Source organism: Leptinotarsa decemlineata, unplaced genomic scaffold (genome assembly GCF_025532065.1).
Source record: "Leptinotarsa decemlineata unplaced genomic scaffold, Ldec_3_MD MMD2_tig00000505_RagTag_RagTag, whole genome shotgun sequence".
Taxonomy (NCBI): domain Eukaryota; kingdom Metazoa; phylum Arthropoda; class Insecta; order Coleoptera; family Chrysomelidae; genus Leptinotarsa; species Leptinotarsa decemlineata.
The window spans coordinates 13,550,814-13,569,607 of record NW_027412549.1 but is presented as its reverse complement, the minus strand read 5'-3'; the positions used below and the strand labels follow the sequence as shown (position 1 = coordinate 13,569,607).

The 18,794-nt window shown below is 37.9% G+C and overlaps 1 protein-coding gene across 1 annotated transcript in view; it reads left to right on the top strand.

The window, feature by feature from the left end:
- sif (guanine nucleotide exchange factor still life) overlaps nucleotides 1-18,794 on the top strand; it is a 653,408-nt gene that overhangs the window by 88,331 nt on the left and 546,283 nt on the right. Inside the window, 5 exon segments of the mRNA XM_074173996.1 lie at nucleotides 4,865-4,918; nucleotides 4,921-5,021; nucleotides 7,170-7,467; nucleotides 8,482-8,704; nucleotides 17,414-17,630. Of these exon segments, the coding sequence (XP_074030097.1) occupies nucleotides 4,865-4,918; nucleotides 4,921-5,021; nucleotides 7,170-7,467; nucleotides 8,482-8,704; nucleotides 17,414-17,630 (893 nt within the window).

Genomic DNA, 18,794 nt, shown 5'->3' with positions numbered 1-18,794 from the left:
TGACTTTTTTTATGAGGTGTTTCAAAAGAAAAGGTATACAGTACTCCAGTGCCTACCAGAAAAGAATTGCGACGGCGAATAGTGCGGAGTATTGAAGATCTGGATCTCCAGGAAATTGAAAAAGCAACCACAAGTTGTGTCCAAAAAAACATTTTGAAGCGTTTAGAATGTATCGGACAACTTTTCCAGCATTTATCGTTTTGTTTACAATTTTGTTATTTTGAATCATCCTATTCTGTTATTGTCTGTACTTTCACATGTTTTAGCCCACAAAATCTTACTTTTCACCTAGAAATGACTGATTTTTGGTACAGTTGTTACCTGGAAACTTTGAGCGATAGTCAAGGAAATTATTTTGTAACCTTACAAATTTCCTCTCGTTCATTGGTGTTAATTCAGGATACATTTGGTTGAATTTTTTACACGTTCTGACAATAATTTGATCACTTTGTTCATGTGTATAATAAATAATTTCATAAGAATTTCGTTTGAATAATCGATATTTGCATTCATTTTGGAAGATGATTCGAAACACCGTCGATAACTCTTTGTAAATTACTTATAAAAGTACCGAACTGCTATAAGCTTGATAATTCTACTGCTCTCTAAATCCAAATTCTAAAAATAAATATTTCTAGAAGAAGCGACATCATTGAGAAAACTTGGCGATTTAGGTATAGGTACATGATATATCATCTTGAAGCATTTTTCACCATCTTTCAATTTACCGAGTAATATACAGGGAATTTCATTTGAAAAAATGAACTTTTGACTACTTTTATGCACAATGGAAATAATAGTAATTTTAGCACGCCCTGTATGATATGGAGTCAATTTCTTGGTGTTATTTGAATACTTCGAATTTGTCCAAACTATCATCAAAATATCAACTTTTCATGAATTTGTTAGTGGCAGAAATATAAACACATTGGAATCACTTGTTCAGGAGGCGATATCGAGTTTGGAATTATAGTCCCCCAATACAGATTTCCAATTTTCACCAGCAAAGACCAAATGCCTTCTATTTTCCAAACAGCAAGCAAGTAGTTTCGCAAACTTTACACTCAATGGACAGCAGTTAGAATTCGTTGAGAAAACGAAGTTTCTTGGGATTACGTTTGACTACAAACTGAATTGGAATGCCCATATTCGCAATGTTGAGAAATCTTGTCAAAATGGTTTGAATCTAATGAAGGTCTTGTCAAATCACACCTGGGTTGCGGACTGCAATACTTTGTTAACCATCTATCGGGCGCTAATAAGATCTAAAATAGACTATGGATGTATTGCCTACTCTACTGTAAATAAGTCAGCTCTCAAACAGCTGGATGTCATTCGACATGCCGTCATTAGGATAGCCTTAGGAGCATACCGTAGTAGTCCAGTGGAAAGTTTACTTATCGAAGCAGGAGAACAGCCTCTCGATCTTCGCCGTGAATATATGACCATGACGTATGCTGCAAGAATTTCTGACCCCGCCTATCACTATATCTTCAGTAACAGATTTCCACTTCTTTTCAATCAAAGTAATAAAGGTGCTTTACCACTTTACGCAAAAATGTCAAAAATTCCTAATAATCCTGTAGTCCCTAATAATGTCATGTCACTTGGTTTCTGCTCTCCACCACCATGGACCATAAAGAACCCATCCTGTAACACCCAACTCTCCACCCACAGGAAAAATGGTATCACACCAAGTTTTATCCAAAAAATAATCTCCAACTACAAGGAATACAATCACTTATACACAGATGCTTCGAAATCTTCTGATTGTTTGGAAGCAGCCGTCATTACAAGAGAAACAGAGCCTGCCTACCGTCTGCCGTCAATCTGTAGTATTTATTCGGGTGAATTATACGCCATAGATCAAGCCGTAGCACACTGAAAGACTGGAAGGCAACTCTGTTATTATCACCGATTCTTTCAGCGCAACTCATGGAATCAGACAGTTATACCCAAGGAATTCACTACTTGTCCGAATAAAGGAAAGGATATCCAAGCTAATGCAGAATCAAAAATGTATTAAACTGATCTGGATACCTTCCCATACTGGAATCAGAGGCAATGAGAAAACTAATGCAGTCGCTCGCAATGTTACAGTTTCTCCTTCCGCAACACTTTTTGAACAAATCCCACTCAGATTACTTTGAAATAATAAAGAAACTAATAGCAAACACTTGGAAAGAAAGATGGATGGCCATGGAATCAAATAAATTACGTGAGATAAATCTCGACATGCGCTTCCAGAACTACCAATCAGCCCAACGAAGACATCAAGTCATCCTTACTCGCCTCAGAATCGGACACACAAGACTAACACACCAACACCTTATGAAGAAAGAATATGCTGCGGAGTGTGATATTTGTGGTGTGATCAACAGTTTGAAACATATTATCTTGGAGTGCCCAGTTTTTGAATATGAAGGACAAGAAGCAAGATTTCCCAGTGATCTCAGTTCTGCCCTAGACGTAGTGAACTTGAACTCTTCAGTAACCTTTTTGAAATCTATTCATGTATTACATAAAATATAATCATACCCAATTGTTCCTCCGCTAATAACCCTTCGCGGTTGATGCGGTTATTTTTGAAATAAGAAAAAAAATCACTCACAAAGTGAATATCAGTTATATTTACTACTCATATCAGAATTAGACAGCAAATTAACAACCGTCAGAGTAGCTCAGCGGAAACTTGTAATGAATACATTGCAAGCAAATGTCTAAATACTGGATTTCAATTTCCACTTTCGGGCGTTTTTTTATGTGAATTATATAATACTAGCTTTCACCAGTGGTTTCGCTCGCCTTTATGCCATTAAATAAGTGTCAGTACAATAGAAATGAATCAATATGAGAACTCCATTTTAATGCTTGGCTGGGATTATTAATTTTTGAAAATTAATACATACGATGAAGTTTGGAAAATTTAAAATATGCTTTATTAAATTAAAACAACAAATGTTGAAATATATTTCACTGTAACAAAAATAAATAATTTTCAATTTTTTTTATCTTACATAAAATTTTTTTTTCAATAAAAAGTATCCTATGTTACTTCTAATACCTCCAACAACATGTGTACAAGATTTCATGATGATCGGTTGAATAATTTTCGCGTGAAACCGTAACAAACAAACTTACATTCGCATCTATAATGTCAGTAGGGATTTATTAGTATTGTTTTTGGAGAGTAGTGGTGAAATGAAATGATATAACAATTTAAATTTATTTCTAGGTTGCAATGATTATTGCTGTTTCTGGGCCAAAAACTAAACATCAATGTCTCGGACACAAAAACTAAAACCGAAAGGTCATTTATTGTTTCTGCCAATTTCTATAATATTTGTAGAAAGTACATGAACTTTGAACTCAATAACTTGGGAAACTAAACAAAAATTATTGCCAAACTTTTATATTTGGAAAATCCAGAAACATAAACTGGAAACTACTTCAGAAGATCATATATCTGCATATATCTCCATCCTAGTTGATGGAGAGAGTGACTTAATGGCATTGAAGTGACATGGTGACTGGAAAAGTTAGACCATGGCCGAAAATTATGTAGATAATTCTATGACATACATGCGAAATATATCAAATGTAGTCATAAATAGTATATTCGCAGTGTTTCAAATTCTTGACAAAACGGAAAAAGGCCGTCTTCCTGCCACATCGACGGTGGAATAACCTTAAATAATTGTCTTCAATTGAAGACAAAATGAGAAAAACCAAGAAAGTACTTGATAAAAATAGCTGCGTGAACGCAAGCGAAACACAAGTGGAACCACCTATTGGTGTGACACCCAAGTCAATTTTTTTGGTTTTTCTCATTTTGTCTTCAATCAAGGACCGCCTGCCCGGTACTGACGATGCCCAATAGGCTGAAACAGCTGTCTACCGGTGGCTCTTGAATTGAAATCAATATGGGAATGATCAAAGAGTACTTATCTATTATTTTTTTTATTTTCATGGAATTATTTTCCAGCAGCTTGACTGCATTAACCTTTCTAGAATTCATATCATTTCTAGAAACATGTGGATTCGTTATCCGATGGCATTTCAGGTTAGTTTCCCAATTTTCTGGTACCGCAGTTGTCGGTTGATTGGTCAAACCACCAACACTGACATAAAAACTTGGCAAGTTGACTTGGGTGTCACACCAATAGGTGGTTCCATTTGTGTTTCGCTTGCGTTCACGGAGCTATTTCTATCAAGTACTTTCTTGGTTTTTCTCATTCTGTCTTCAATCTAATTTGTAGGAAATATTATTACAAATTTTTAAATCATCTGATTGAGTTCTGACTTACTGACTGAATGAGTTTATTATCCAAAGCCATAATCTCGAACCAATATATTGTACCATTCCTTTCTACGGTCAGTCGTAGAAAAAGTACAGTACGCACCTCGAGGATGAGGCCAATTACGTCCACTCGCGAATTGTTGCACTCTGTTAACGACTCGGGCTTAAAGTTTTTCGATCATGGGTAATTGAATTCTTATCCAACTCGATATGTAATAAACTATCATAGACTTAATCCCTTCAGGTTGACATAAGCGAAACGTTATATGAACCCCGAAAGAATTGAGGACACCAAGTTCTTCTCGAAAGAACATAGACCTTATATAAACCACTGAGTCTTTCAAGTAAATTAAAAATAAAGTCATTTTTCGAAGCCAATGATGCCGAAATTCTACCTTCATGTTTCTGTTCATTCAAAGTTGTTGATATGATTTGTACTGGTAAGGAGTCAAGTACCAATCGCCTCAAAGTTCACAGACTATGTTACGGTTTTGAAAACGATTTTGTGAAAAACTCACAGTAAAGTGTCATTGAGAACATACATCTGACTAATCGAATTTGCAGGTACAAAAGGGACTCAAAGGGAGGGTAGCCAAAATAAACAAATGAGAGACCGGGAGTTCAACCGCAATCTGATACTAGTACCATGACTACTACTAATGCAACTTCTGGACCAAAGACTGTAACAGCTTCGGTTGGTACAGAAAATGTTGGATCTCAAGTGAGTATTATGTGATAAGAATATAAAACGAAAGAACTTTTTGTTATTTTCCCACGAAATTACTTTTCTGACACACCAGAACTGTGCAAAAATTTACTGCTATTTCGTCACTGTGAAGAATATTTGAAAACAAATCACTATCAACCTACTATCAAAACACTATCAACCAATTACACTTCTTCATCAACTTGGAAATTGGAACACATCCCTCAGCAGAAAATATATCGAAATAAAACCTTCTTCTTGAAAAAACCGTGCTTGGTTTGACAGACTAATCGTTGACAGGCTATGCTCTATTCAGCAGAACAAAACAGCCAACGTCAACTCGTTCAATAGACCGACGTCAAAGAAATTCAAATATAAATAAATGTTATCAAATAACATTTTCAAGAGCTGCGAAACCTATTGTATATCCATATAAACTGTTCAAATCTGTTTAAAATCTGTTTTTCCGTTAACCAACTGTCGCACCCCTACGAACGACAACCCTCAGAAGTCGAAACTTGTGCGAGCTAAGGATTACTAGGTCTTACCTTTCAACGTTTGATTTCTAACACATTAAAAATCAAAACAATAATCTAACTTTGACCAATAGCGTTCGGGACTTGGGAGTGTTGTTTGATAGCAAAGTAACATTTAAAGATCATATTGATCACATTTTATCACTCAAATCTCTCAAATTATTGGGATTCGTTCAACGATCCACAGATAAATTTTCTATAAATATCTTTAAAATAGTATACTTTTCTTTGTACGCTCAGTCTTGGAAAATAATTGCGTGATATGGAGTCCACTATATCAGACAGATATATCTATCATTGAGAAAGTACAAACAAAATTCTGATATCATGGGCATTAAAGCTCGGATATCTGAGGTCCGACTATGAGTACTCGAGATTCAGCTTCTTCTGAATGTTTCTATGTTGGAGCACTGCCGAGCTGATAAGACTTCTTCATAAAGTTATAAATGGTGATATGCACTGTCAATTTGTAACACAAACGATTAAGTCCAATGTAGATTGAAGAAGACAAGAGTGTCGGAGATGTTTAAACCTTTTTACCATTCTACTAGCTATGGCTTAAATTAAACCATCACTAGAATGCTTAGGTTAGCAAATAAGAAAAGCAGCTATATTGATTTGTTTGACTCATCCCTGTACTCTTTTGAAAATCAGGTTATACGTATTGATCAACTGCTGATTATTATTATTAATAATCAATTGATATTTGTTGTTTTTTTCTTTTTTGGTATTCCATAGTATTATTCAATTGTTTATTTTTTCAATCACACTATTTATGTGTTCATTGTTGTAGAATTGGAATATAGAATATTATGTGGTGGCATTCCAAGTATATCTGATGAATATAAAAATTCATTTGGAAAATTCACACTTTCATTTTCATTTTGTGGAATTGGCCGCGGTGGTAGTGCGCCCGAGTCATGATCGGAAGACCGTGGGTTCGATTCCTGCCTCAACCAGATACTTTTCTCAAGAGAATTTATCTGGTTGAAGCTGGGATGATTCTGCAACCGTATTAGGAATTACACATCAAAAGGTAATACCTCGTTAGTCCTTAGCTAGCACAAGTTTCTCAACTTCTGAGAGTTGTCGTTGGTATGAGGGCGACAGCCCCCATGGGGTATGATAAAAAATGTTTTTTATCACTTGTATTTGTAACTAATGTTACTGCAGTTTCTTCCTGTTGGGACATTTTGAAACCAATACTTCCCATTAGGACGAAACTGTAGTAACATTAGTTACAAATAATGAAACAATTCTTGAATTTCGTCTAATCAAAGCATATTTGTCGATATTATTCAAATATTACACTTGAGTGATGATGCAAGTTCATATAGAATACAAGCTTCTTGAGGTGGTCAATGTTTTTTCTAATATGAATTTAAAAAAATACTGGATACGGCTTTTTTGGAATTTTCCTGATTTTTTCCAACTATTTTATTAGAAATTGGGGTTTGATGAGAGTCTGCTACTAATGAGAAGATTCTATTATTTTTTTTATTTTTCGCATAATGATTTTGTCTATTTGTCTATGTACTAATGTAATAGTTCGTTGAATAATTTCCATCACATTTTATATCCATTCAAATTTTGCGAAACAATTCTTTTGAAAAACCATATTTTTCAGATGAGTCAGACTGAATCACAATCTCAAACACAAACAACCGAATCATCAAAATCTGAAGGAACTCAAGCAGGAGGCAGTTTGGCACCTAACACAAAAACGTCTTCGACATCAACACGACCACCTCCAAGAGAAAACCTTCATCACGTGCTCACGAATACCAAGTCAGTCGATTATTCTGACATCGATATGGTGAGAGATGCAGAACTACGAGCAGCTCATCACCATAATGTGCTCAATAATAACATGTCTGGTAGAAGAAGTAAATCGAAAAGTACCGAAGATATGAATAGAGAAAATGGTGAGTTAGGTATTGTTTTAATTTTTGCTAGGTAGTCTCACGAACAATTTGATATATGTAGTGTCTACCCATATGTAGTGTCTACCCATATGCACCATATTGAGAAACTTACTTACCAAGAGTTTTTCGATGGAAAGTTATCCCTACTGAAAGTTTGTGTATCCATCGAAACTGAACATGCATCAACAAAATATAGTGAAATATACATAATATACGAGGAGCCATGAAAAATTTGGTTTTGAGGCAGGAGTAAAGTACCCTTATTTTGAAAAACTTTGCTTCCATCCAACAAATATTTTTTCATAGCTTTTTTGAAACTCCATAATGTTTCGCATCTTTTCGTATCATTTGGAATAGAATTTGATACTCTGGGAGTCATTTATTTATTTGCATTGTAGTGAATTTTAGTATTACTGAAAGGTATATAAAAATATTTTTGTCGTGTATTGATTTCGTGTTGTCAATTGACTACAATGAAATTGCTGCTGCAGATTCACAAATACGATACAAGAGGAAGAGATGACTTAGTTGTCCCAAAAACAAACTTTGCAAAAATAATAACTATATTTCACAAAGGTGTCTTGGGCTATAACAAGCTTTCTAATGAAATTCAACTAAGTAACACCCTCCAACTCTTCAATCGCTCCTTGTGGCAATATCTACGAGCACAGTATTATTACAACTGAGTTGTTCATCTTCCTCCTCTCTATTGATCTTTTTATCATTCTCTACTGCAACTTTTTCACACACAATATTCTACTGTATAGATCTCATATATTTTACTTCATTTTATTTTATTTTGTTTGATAACTTCTGAATTTGTATAGTATGTATGTATAGTAGGGCATCTATTGTTAATAAATCTATCTATCTATCTATACAAGATCATCTTAGATAGATCAGATCAATATTATTCATATTATTTTTTCCAAAAATATGTGTGTACATATCTCATTCAGTCGAACCGAGATTTTATTCAAGTTATGTTTGAAAAAATACTACTAAATATTTTAGGAATGAACTTGGATAGTAACACCTTGAAGAGAATGCTCAAGCCTATGCCAAGTGCAGATAGCCCGGTTACGTCACCAGAAATGGGTCGCCGAAGATATAATTATTACAATATGCATCACCATCAAAGACATCCCAACAACAACGGCAGACATTCCGAACCCGAGTCAGGACATCCGCATCCAAGGTCAGCTATGGCACAGAACTCCAGATTTTCCGGATCCAGGTAATGAACCTCAGTATTTTCCTAATATCCCCGTTTAAACATATTTATGGTAAATATTTATTATGAATCCCAGATAATATGCTATAATGAATAAATAGTGATTATTGTATGGTGAAACACGTGTATGCGGCGTTCTAACCGCATAAAAGAACAAACAAGAGGATGAAACGTTCAGTTTGACTAGAGCCAAGAAGATGATAGCACAGCCAGCTATCGAAAGCATCCGCATATAATAAATAGAGGTTATAAAGCTCCAAATCCTTTCTGTGACATATGTTAATACTATTTGAATTGAAAAATATAACCCCTTCAATTAAAATAAGATTCCTCTTGGCTGGGATTAAATCAAATAGGTGAATGAATGTCATTACGATGTCATCGATGACATAAGCAGATCAAGCTTATTCCGTGACATTGAAAAATCGTAATTTATGAATGAATTGTGTGTATTTTCTATAATGTTATCCAATTTGGTACTGAAGAGCCTTGGGGCAAGTGTCTTAAGGCGAAACATCGGTATATACCAGTGAGGATGACAGTGTTCCATGTAAGTGCAATTTATTACCATTCATTCAAAGTAGAACTTATGTGAATGATATCTGATTTTTATTCCACAACGAATGTTTGAAATACAAACTGAGTAGAGAAAAGTATCTTCTGTATAATTCAGTGTTCATACAGAAGTATTTGTTTCGAAAGAATTTTTTTCTTTCGTGTAATTCAATGTTTATATGATAGTAGCTGTTTCAGAAGGACTTTCTTTCAGTTGGTGTCTGAAAGTTACTTCTTTGCATGATCTACACATCCATGTATAGAGTTACTTATTTTCAAATTGATTACTTCCTTCCTTTCTTTGGAAGATTCCCTCATCCCCCTTTTTTGTATCAAGATGGAGTAGTAAAAAGCCAAAAACTTTCTTTTCCATTAATACTATTATTCTTTGATCATTCCCATATTGACTTTAATTTGAGAGCCACCGGTAGACAGCTGTTTCAGCCTATTTGGCATCGTCAGCACCGGACAGACGGTCCTCGATTGAAAACAAAATGAGAAAAACCAAGAAAGTACTTGATAAAAATAGCTGCGTGAACGCAAGCGAAACATAAGTGGAATCACCTATTGGTGTGACACCCAAGTCAACTTGCCAAGTTTTTATGTCAGTGGTTTGACCAATCAACCGACAACTGCGGTGGCTCTTAAATTGAAATCAATATGGAAATGATCAAAGAGTACTTATCTATGTATTTTTTGATATTCATGGAATTATTTTCCAGCAGCTTGACTGCATTAACCTTTCTAGATTTCATATCATTTCTAGAAACATGTGGATTCGTTTTCCGATGGCATTTCAGGTTAGCTTCCCAAATTTCTGCTATCGCGGTTGTCGGTTGATTGGTCAAACCACCAATACTGACATAAAAACTTGGCAAGTTGACTTGAGTGTCACACCAATAGGTGGTTCAACTTATGTTTCGCTTGCGTTTACACAGCTATTTTAAGTTTTTATGTCAGTGTTGGTGGTTTGACCAATCAAGTTCCGTTTTGACAGCGGAACAGTGCGGAAGTGTCATAGCGTTCGGTTGTGTTTTCGCCAAGATTTCTGGTTGATGATCAGCCGTATTGTGGTGTTTCTGGCTTGTGATAGTGGTTCGTTGGTTCTTGTGTGCAAACGAAGAAACGTTTCCGGTGAGTACGACTAAATATATCATTTTTCGTTGCGTTCAACTGCTCAGAGCTTTACTGTCAGTTTTAAGTGAGTAAAAATGTCAAGCAGTATGGAGGAACTGCTTCGCAATCTGGCTGGGAGGGACAAGACCGAGATCATTAGCATCATTTGCCAATTGATCTCGTGCTTCGGCCTAAACCAGGCAGATTTGCAGGGCAATACATTGCCAGTCTCTGGGCCCGGCTGTCAAAATCTGACAGACGGGAATCAGGGAGTGGCTAATGCTCCGCCTGCGAGTGACAATTCTTTCCGTGACAGCGATCACGAAAGCGTACATTCCTCCTCTTCCTCCGCTTTGAAGAAGAGAAGAATTAGCGAAGATTTCCCACCTCTACCAGATGTGTCCACAAACAAGGTAGACGAGTGGATTAAGAAAGGCAAACAACCGAAAAAAGCAAAGAGATTACAGAAGAAGGTTGTTTTAGACGACATCAGGGACGAGGCAAGCAAATATTACTCCGAGTCCGAGGTTTCGTCGCGTCCGGTGACACGAAGTCTGGCCCGCGAGGTGGCCACTTCTCTTTCCAACGAAAATATGGACACAAGTCCAGCTATCCAAGCTGACAGTGCTTCTGATCATTCAGAACGAACTGTCAGAACTATTCAGGACCAGGAGCCTGGCCCCTCTGCCCCACGTAAGCAGGAAAACCAGCCTCCCACTAAAAAAGTTAAAATTCCACCAATTGTCGTTCGTCAGAAGGACAAATGGGTTAAGCTGATCAAAACAGCAGCCGAGGAGAAAATAAATTTCTCCAAAGCCGTCAATCTTCATGACGGCATCAAAGTTCAGCCCTCGACTCCTGACGATTATCGTCGATTGTCGATACTCCTTGTGACGGAGAACATCCCCCATCACACTTACTCCCTCCCTGAAGACCGGCAAATCCGTGCCGTCTTCAGAGGATTGCCAGAGCACTTCTCAGTCGACGACATCCGTGAGGAGTTAGAAGCCAGAGGCTTTGATCCCTCCTCAGTAACTAGGATGAAGCGAGCAAATAAGCCCTTACCCATGGCCCTGGTACTGGTCACCAAAGACCAAAAGGACATATTTGAGATCAAAGACCTCTTGAGTGTGAAGGTGCAGGTTGAACCCCAGCACCCCAAAACTTCGGTGGGTCAGTGCCATCGCTGCCAACGCTTTGGCCACTGCCAAAGGAATTGCATGGCCGTCCCAATATGCGTCAAGTGCGCCGGCAGGCATCTTACCAACGCCTGCAAGAAAGCAAGGACTGACCCCCCGAAGTGCAATAATTGCAAAGGGGTACACACTGCCAACTATAGAGGCTGCCCTGAGTTCCCTAAGGCTCAGAAGTCTAGAAGCCAGTTAAAAAACCATCTCCCCCAGGCAAACCTGCGGGGTCTGGTCGTGTTAAGGAAGGAGTTAGTTTTGCCAGAGCAGCATCCAAGGGTGCAAACGGCTCGGCAAAGACTGCTCCTTCTCAATCTATGCCCTCACCTCAGACTCAGGGGGCTTCAGACATCTGCGCCGCTTTGGAGCAGGTGAAGCAATTATTCTGCAAATTCCCCGTGCTCGAAAAAATGTTCACGGTGAATAATAACGTACTGACCGGAACTGCCAATGTCTAGACAACCGACATTCCCTAGATCTTTGAAGATAGTCTTTTGGAATGCCAATGGCTTTCTACCTAAGAAACTTGACTTTGAGAATTTTCTCATAGAACATAACATCGATGCGGCTCTAATCCAAGAGACGCATCTGAGGAATGAATCCGTTGTCATTCCAAATTACAAGTTCTTCCATAGAGAACGTATTGGACGTGCTGGTGGGGGAGTTGGCATTCTTGTCAAACGATCCCTCCAGTGTGTCCAATACGACATTGACAGTGCTCGGTTACACGGAACTGAGGCCGTAGGGGTCGAAATTCGACTGAGACGGGGTTGTCACAGATTAATCTCTGTCTATAACCCTCCAACTAATCTTTTACTCCCAGAATAACTGGATGAACTGCTGATGGGTAGTGATATTCCGACAATTGCTGCTGGAGACTTCAATGCCAAGCACGGACTATGGAGCAGAGCCACCAATCGAAACGGCCGAGCGCTCCATGCGCATGCCGACAGACATGAATATCTCGTGCTGGGACCGGATGAACCTACGTTCTATCGCGGGCAGTATAGGCCTGACGTACTTGACATCGCGCTTCTCAGAAATGTCTCTCTGACCAGCGAAATTTACGTTCAGTCGGAACTGGACTCCGATCATAATCCAGTAATCCTGGTATTGGGTGATGAACTTCCTTCCCCTGATTATTGCATGAGATATAAGACGGATTGGGATGTCTTCACAGCTCAGCTCGGAGAGATGCGCGCCCCTCCTGAGGGTCTCCGCTCTCCCAACGAACTCGACGCGGCAGTTCACCGCTTCGAGATCTCCGTGAATGATGCTTTTCGGACGGCCACCTCCAGTGAGGAGTGTCCGCAGAAGAGCTATGAGTTTCCCCCTCGTATCAAAGCCATGATACGAGAGAGAAACCGCCTGAGAAGGCTCTATCAGCGAACACTCTTCCCAGGAGACAGAGCAGCGGCAAACAGGATGGCCAATCAAGTAAAACAGGCCATCATTGACTACCGAAATGACAGGTGGGAGGAGCTGTTGGAATCCATTGAGCCTGGAGGTGACGAGCTTTGGCGAATCACTAAAAGACTCAAAGGAAAGAAGACAGCTCCCTCACCCATTCACGCAGAGCGCGGAGTATGCTACTCCCCCGCCGACAAAGCGTTGGCTTTTGCTGACACGATGGAACGTCAGTTTCAACTTAACGTTGACGACAATGACGACATCGACCGCGATATTCTGCTCGAAGATCGGGTTCACCGTATCCTCAGGGAGGATGACGATGATGTCATTCGTCCGGCTTCTGTGGAAGAATTAAAGGGCTACATCAAGGCTGCAAAAGCCAAGAAGGCCCCGGGGGTTGACTCAATAACTAACAAGTTGTTGAAGAAGCTCCCGGAAAACTGCGTTGAGAGCCTTTTGAGCATCATCAACAGCTCCTTGGCCCTAAGATACTTCCCCAGAAGATGGAAACATGCGGTCGTCGTCATGCTCCCAAAACAGGGGCAGAACCGGCTTTTCCCGCAGAATTATTGCCCGATTAGTCTGCTCTCGTCGGCGGCTAAGCTGGCTGAAAGAGTCGTACTCCAAAGGCTAAACGAAGAAGTTGAGGACCGAAATGTTCTGCCTGATGAGCAATTCGGCTTCAGGAGAGAGCATTCCACTGAGTTGCAGGCTCTGAGACTGGTCGAAAACACCATCGCGGAGTTGAATAGGAATAAAAAAGTCCATTTAGTCCTATTTCGAAGGCCTTCTACCGCGTTTCGCATGAAGGCCTTCTTCACAAACTAATCGCATTCGACCTGCCTCGGGGCCTGATCCGGTGGATTGGGTCTTTCCTGAGAGGCAGAACATTTCAGGTTAGAGTATAGGGCTCTCTGTCTGACAACAGAGAGATCCTCGCTGGAGTGCCACAGGGGGCCGTGCTCTCTCTCACGCTATATTCCCTTTATACCAGCGACCTTCCGAGGTCCGAGCATGTGAAGGTATCTCTCTACGCCGATGACACGGCTCTCCTCTCATCTTCCATGGGTCGGGAGCTCGGGATCGTCTATATGCAACGTGCATTGGGCGACCTCGAGCGCTGGTACCTCGAGTGGAAGATCCGAGTGAACCCGGATAAAACTCAGGCAATAACCATGGGAAGAACGATAGCTTCTCCGGCCATGAAAGTGAGAATCTCTGGAAGGGAGATTGATTGGCAAGCGCGGGTCAAGTACTTAGGTCTTATTATAGACCGTAGGCTCACCTGGAACCCGCACCTGTTAAGCGTGAAGGCAAATATCCAGGGTCGGGTGGCAAGCCTGTACCCTTTGATCAACAGAAAATCGAAGCTGAGCCTGAAAAACAAAATCACGATCTATAACATGATGTTCAAGTCTGTCATCATGTATGCTTCAGGCGTTTGGGGACAAGCGGCTCCGACTAACATCTCCATCTTGGAGACTCTACAAAACAAAATTCTACGGATGATTGTGAATGCTCCGTGGTTCGTGCGGAATGAAGCCATCCGCAGAGATTTGAAGCTGCCTTCCATTCAGCAGTCCATTCAGTCGAGGAATCGGCGAGTTTTAGATTATGCTGAAACTCACGATAATCCTTTAGTCAGGGAAGCTATAGATTACGCTGTAGACGACCCCTCCCGATATAGAAGGCCCCGACACTCTGTCGAATGAGGCCCCTATGTCCTCCGTTAACAGATGAATAATATCTTCATCTATCTCACCCCAGCCAGGTAGGGGTAAAACGCGAAGGGCGGTATGGATGTCTAAGGACTTTCATGCCACCATCAAACATCAGTTGTGACCCATTTGTCTTTCTGACAAACTTCAGTTAAAAGGGGAAGGAGGCCAGGCTTCAACCTGAATAAAATCAAGATGGATTACGTCTTTGACCAATCAACCGACAACTGCGGTGGCAGAAATTTGGGAAGCTAACCTGGAATGTCATCGAAAAACAAATCCACATGTTTCTAGGAATGATATGAAATCAAGAAAGGTTAATGCAGTCACGTTGAATTTGAAATCATTATGGGAATGATCAGAATGCTACTTATTTATTCATCTTTTGATTTTCATAGAATTATTTTCCAGCAGCTTGACTGCATTAACCTTTCTTGATTTCATATCATTTCTAGAAACATATGTATTCGTTTGATAACATTCCAGGTTAGCTTACCAAATTTCTGCCACCGCAATTGTCGGTTGATTGGTCAAACCACCAACACTGACATAAAAACTTGGCAAGTTGACTTGGGTGTCACACCAATAGGTGGTTCCACTTATGTCTCGCTTGCGTTTACGCAGTTATTTCTATTGAGTACTTTTCTTGGTTTTTCACATTTTGTCGTCAATCGAGGACCGCCTGCCCGGTACTGACGATGCCCAATAGGCTGAAAAAGCTGTCTACCGGTGGCTCATGAATTGAAATCAATATGGGAATGATCAGAATGGTACTTATTTATATATATATATATATATATATATATATATATATATATATATATATATATATATATTTGATAGTAACGGAAGAAACAGTAACGTACCTGTGCTATGTGAGGATTATCACTTTATGAATATTACACAAAATTACACAATTCTATAACAAGGTATCTGATATTTAGTACTTTACCAAAACCAACAACTGCAAGGAATTATTCATTTTCGTCTAAAAACGAGTTCTGAGGACTCATTCAATATAATATACTTTTGTTGCAGTTTTCACTTTTTTTTTTCATGAATACCAAACTTTTATTTTTTTTAAGTTGTCCCACATATCTTGAAGTGAACCAGCACTTTTGGAATATTTTATTATGTTCAGTCTTTTTTTAAATTCCGATTCGGGACTCAGTATCTTGGTTTATATGGAACAAGCAAATACTCTCATTTCATATTTAAAATTCTCATTTATAAAATCGTTGATGTGTGATTTAACGTAGAAGTTGAATCCAAGTGATCATCTTCAAAAGGAAAATTAAATCTTGAAGATGATCACGTGGTGATTGAAACACATGTCGAGGTGTTGAAACTAACGTCTTAAAGTTGAGATAAAACTCCAGTAATATTCATCACTACAACAAAAGTTCCAAAAAGTGCATCATAAGATATGAATGAGTTGAGTTGAAGTTTACAAATCAGTTCAGGTAACCTTCTAATACCAACATATTTCCTCGAGAAAAGTTTTTTATCGACCTCTCTTGGGAATTTTTACCTCCGACAATCTGGAAAATTATGAACAATATAATGGAGAACTTTATACAAGTGTAAAAAGGGTAAACTTTTTAGTTTATCCCGATAAGTTACTGCGTAAAATCAAAGTATTTTTCACAAAGAAATATATTCTATTCATCAATAACTTGTCGTATACAACAATTTTGCCTATCAAAAAAAATTGTTAAGAAATAATACAATACTTATCTTGATGTTTCAGAGGCCAAAATCTGCCTACGTCTACAGAAATGGACAAAAAATTCAAAGATATTTTTGCAGTTTTCCCTTTGCTGACTATTTATTTCTCAACTTCTTTGACATATGTCTAAAGGGTTTTGAAATGTGAATTATATCAATGTTATTAATTGACTACTGAAACATTCGATGTAATACAAGATGCTCTTCGATATCAGTTTATTGCCGTTTCGCCACTATCCTAATTTTTCTTCAAGACGGGTAGCCAAGTGCGATCTATTTCTGAGGAACTGTTCGAAATACAATTCCCTCCAATATGTTAATATACGCTGATTCTTTTAGTTCACGTCTCTTGGAGTGAGGCTCATTGGTAATCATTATTGTCTTTTTTCATTCAATGTTCACTGCCTGATTTTAAAATGTGGTCTGACAATTCAGATCCTGCTAATTTTTCATTTTTGATATATTCTCGATTCTCTTTGCCACGCACTTTCAATGGTCTTGAAGTTCCACCATCCAGATTACATAAAAAATAGACAATTGACAGGTTCTAAATTGTCAGAACACATTTTGAAATCAGACGTTGAACATCGAGTTGAATGGCAAGAGACAAGAATGGTAAGAATGACACACAAAATTGAAAATAATTGCCTTTCAAAATGCGCATGTTTCAAAGCAAGTATTCAAATATATTACATTTCAAACTAGCAGAATAAATCATAACATTCTTATTCAGGACATCACATTGTCTCATAGTATTTGACAGTTTTTAGTGGTTGAATTTTAATATGCAAGCTGGAAAGTGCCATATATTTGAAATGGAATAAGAAAAGATTTAACTTTAAGGGAGCCGTATGAGAACTTTTGGAAAATTACCCTGCAGTCGCCCAATACACCATCCACATTTGACGATATGTGGTTGCAACTAATTTTTTACTTCAGGACTCTAAAAATCATATGATGTGGAAAGGTATCAAATGACCCCTTGCGATTTTTTTCAGGTCCTCACATGAGATTGGAAGGGGATATCCCGGAAGGGGCTTGTATTTGGAACTGGAGAGAGGTGCAGGTGGGGACTTTTCTCCGCCTTCTGACAATGTCATTTTTGACAACCAGTGTTATGCAACGACTCCAAGCTCAAGTAATGGAAACTCTGATCCGGAACAAACTCAACACCACTATGGCCGTCATAGGCATATGCATCAACAAATGAATCAAGTGAGTTAAATTGATATTCTGCAAATGACAAATGTTATTTGTCAAAACCAAAAAATCTAATACATGTTCAACCTTCTCCGTTAGTTTATATGTTCAATTTATTGTTTTTAACTCATTTTTACTGCCCTGAAGAAGCTTCCCATTAGAAGCGAAAGCTTGGCAAAGTAGAACAGAGATTTGATTTTTAATTGTTTACTGAGAGACCCCGTTAATCCATTCTACTGTATATATATATTTTTTACTATATATATATATATATATATATATATATATATATATATATATATATATATATATATAATAATAATGTCATTATTCTTCCTTCAAAATAATTTTAAACTGTAACGTTTTTCACAAATATTTTATCCAATATTAGACATCCTTCAACCAGTTTTATAAATGTATTGTATCAATGTTCATCCATCATGTTGTGTCCAATATTTTACATGACCACCGTATGAAACATCCTCAAAAAGTTCATCCCTGATGATGGAAACAATTTATTAAATTTCCGAAAGCTTGGACAAACTTTAAAGAGTATATATATATATATATATATATATATATATATATATACAGTGACCCATTTTTAAAGGAAACACCCCCCTAAAATTTGAAGTTGTGAATCGATTATCGATTTCAATAATTTTTTTTTTAAATGTCAAGTACTAAAAGGTTTACCTTGGGACAAAATTTGAAATGTTTATTGAAGTTTCAGGGCATACTATGATATTTTTTCTTAGTCGAAAATCGGGATTTTTCATTAGCGATTTTTTTTATTGAAAAAATCACTACGCCATTGGATTCAGAGTGCCTCTAAATACGTGTGACCAAAATTTCATGAAAAAGTATTCATTATTAACAAAGTTATGACAACTCAAAAATTCGAAAACTCACACAGCTAACAGTCACAATATATCATTTTTTTTATGATATCAACAATAAAGTGCCGCCAGATGGAAAAAAAATAATTAGCGTAAATATTTTTAATGAAAATAACGGAATTACATTCACACAATTCAACTAACAATGAAGCAAAAAATTTTAATAAACGTAACTAATAACTAATTATTGATATGTTTAGATTCAGTGCAGCAATTAATTCTTACTCATATTCTAGTAGCCTCTACTAATCTACCACGTATTTCAATTTATGTGTCGTAG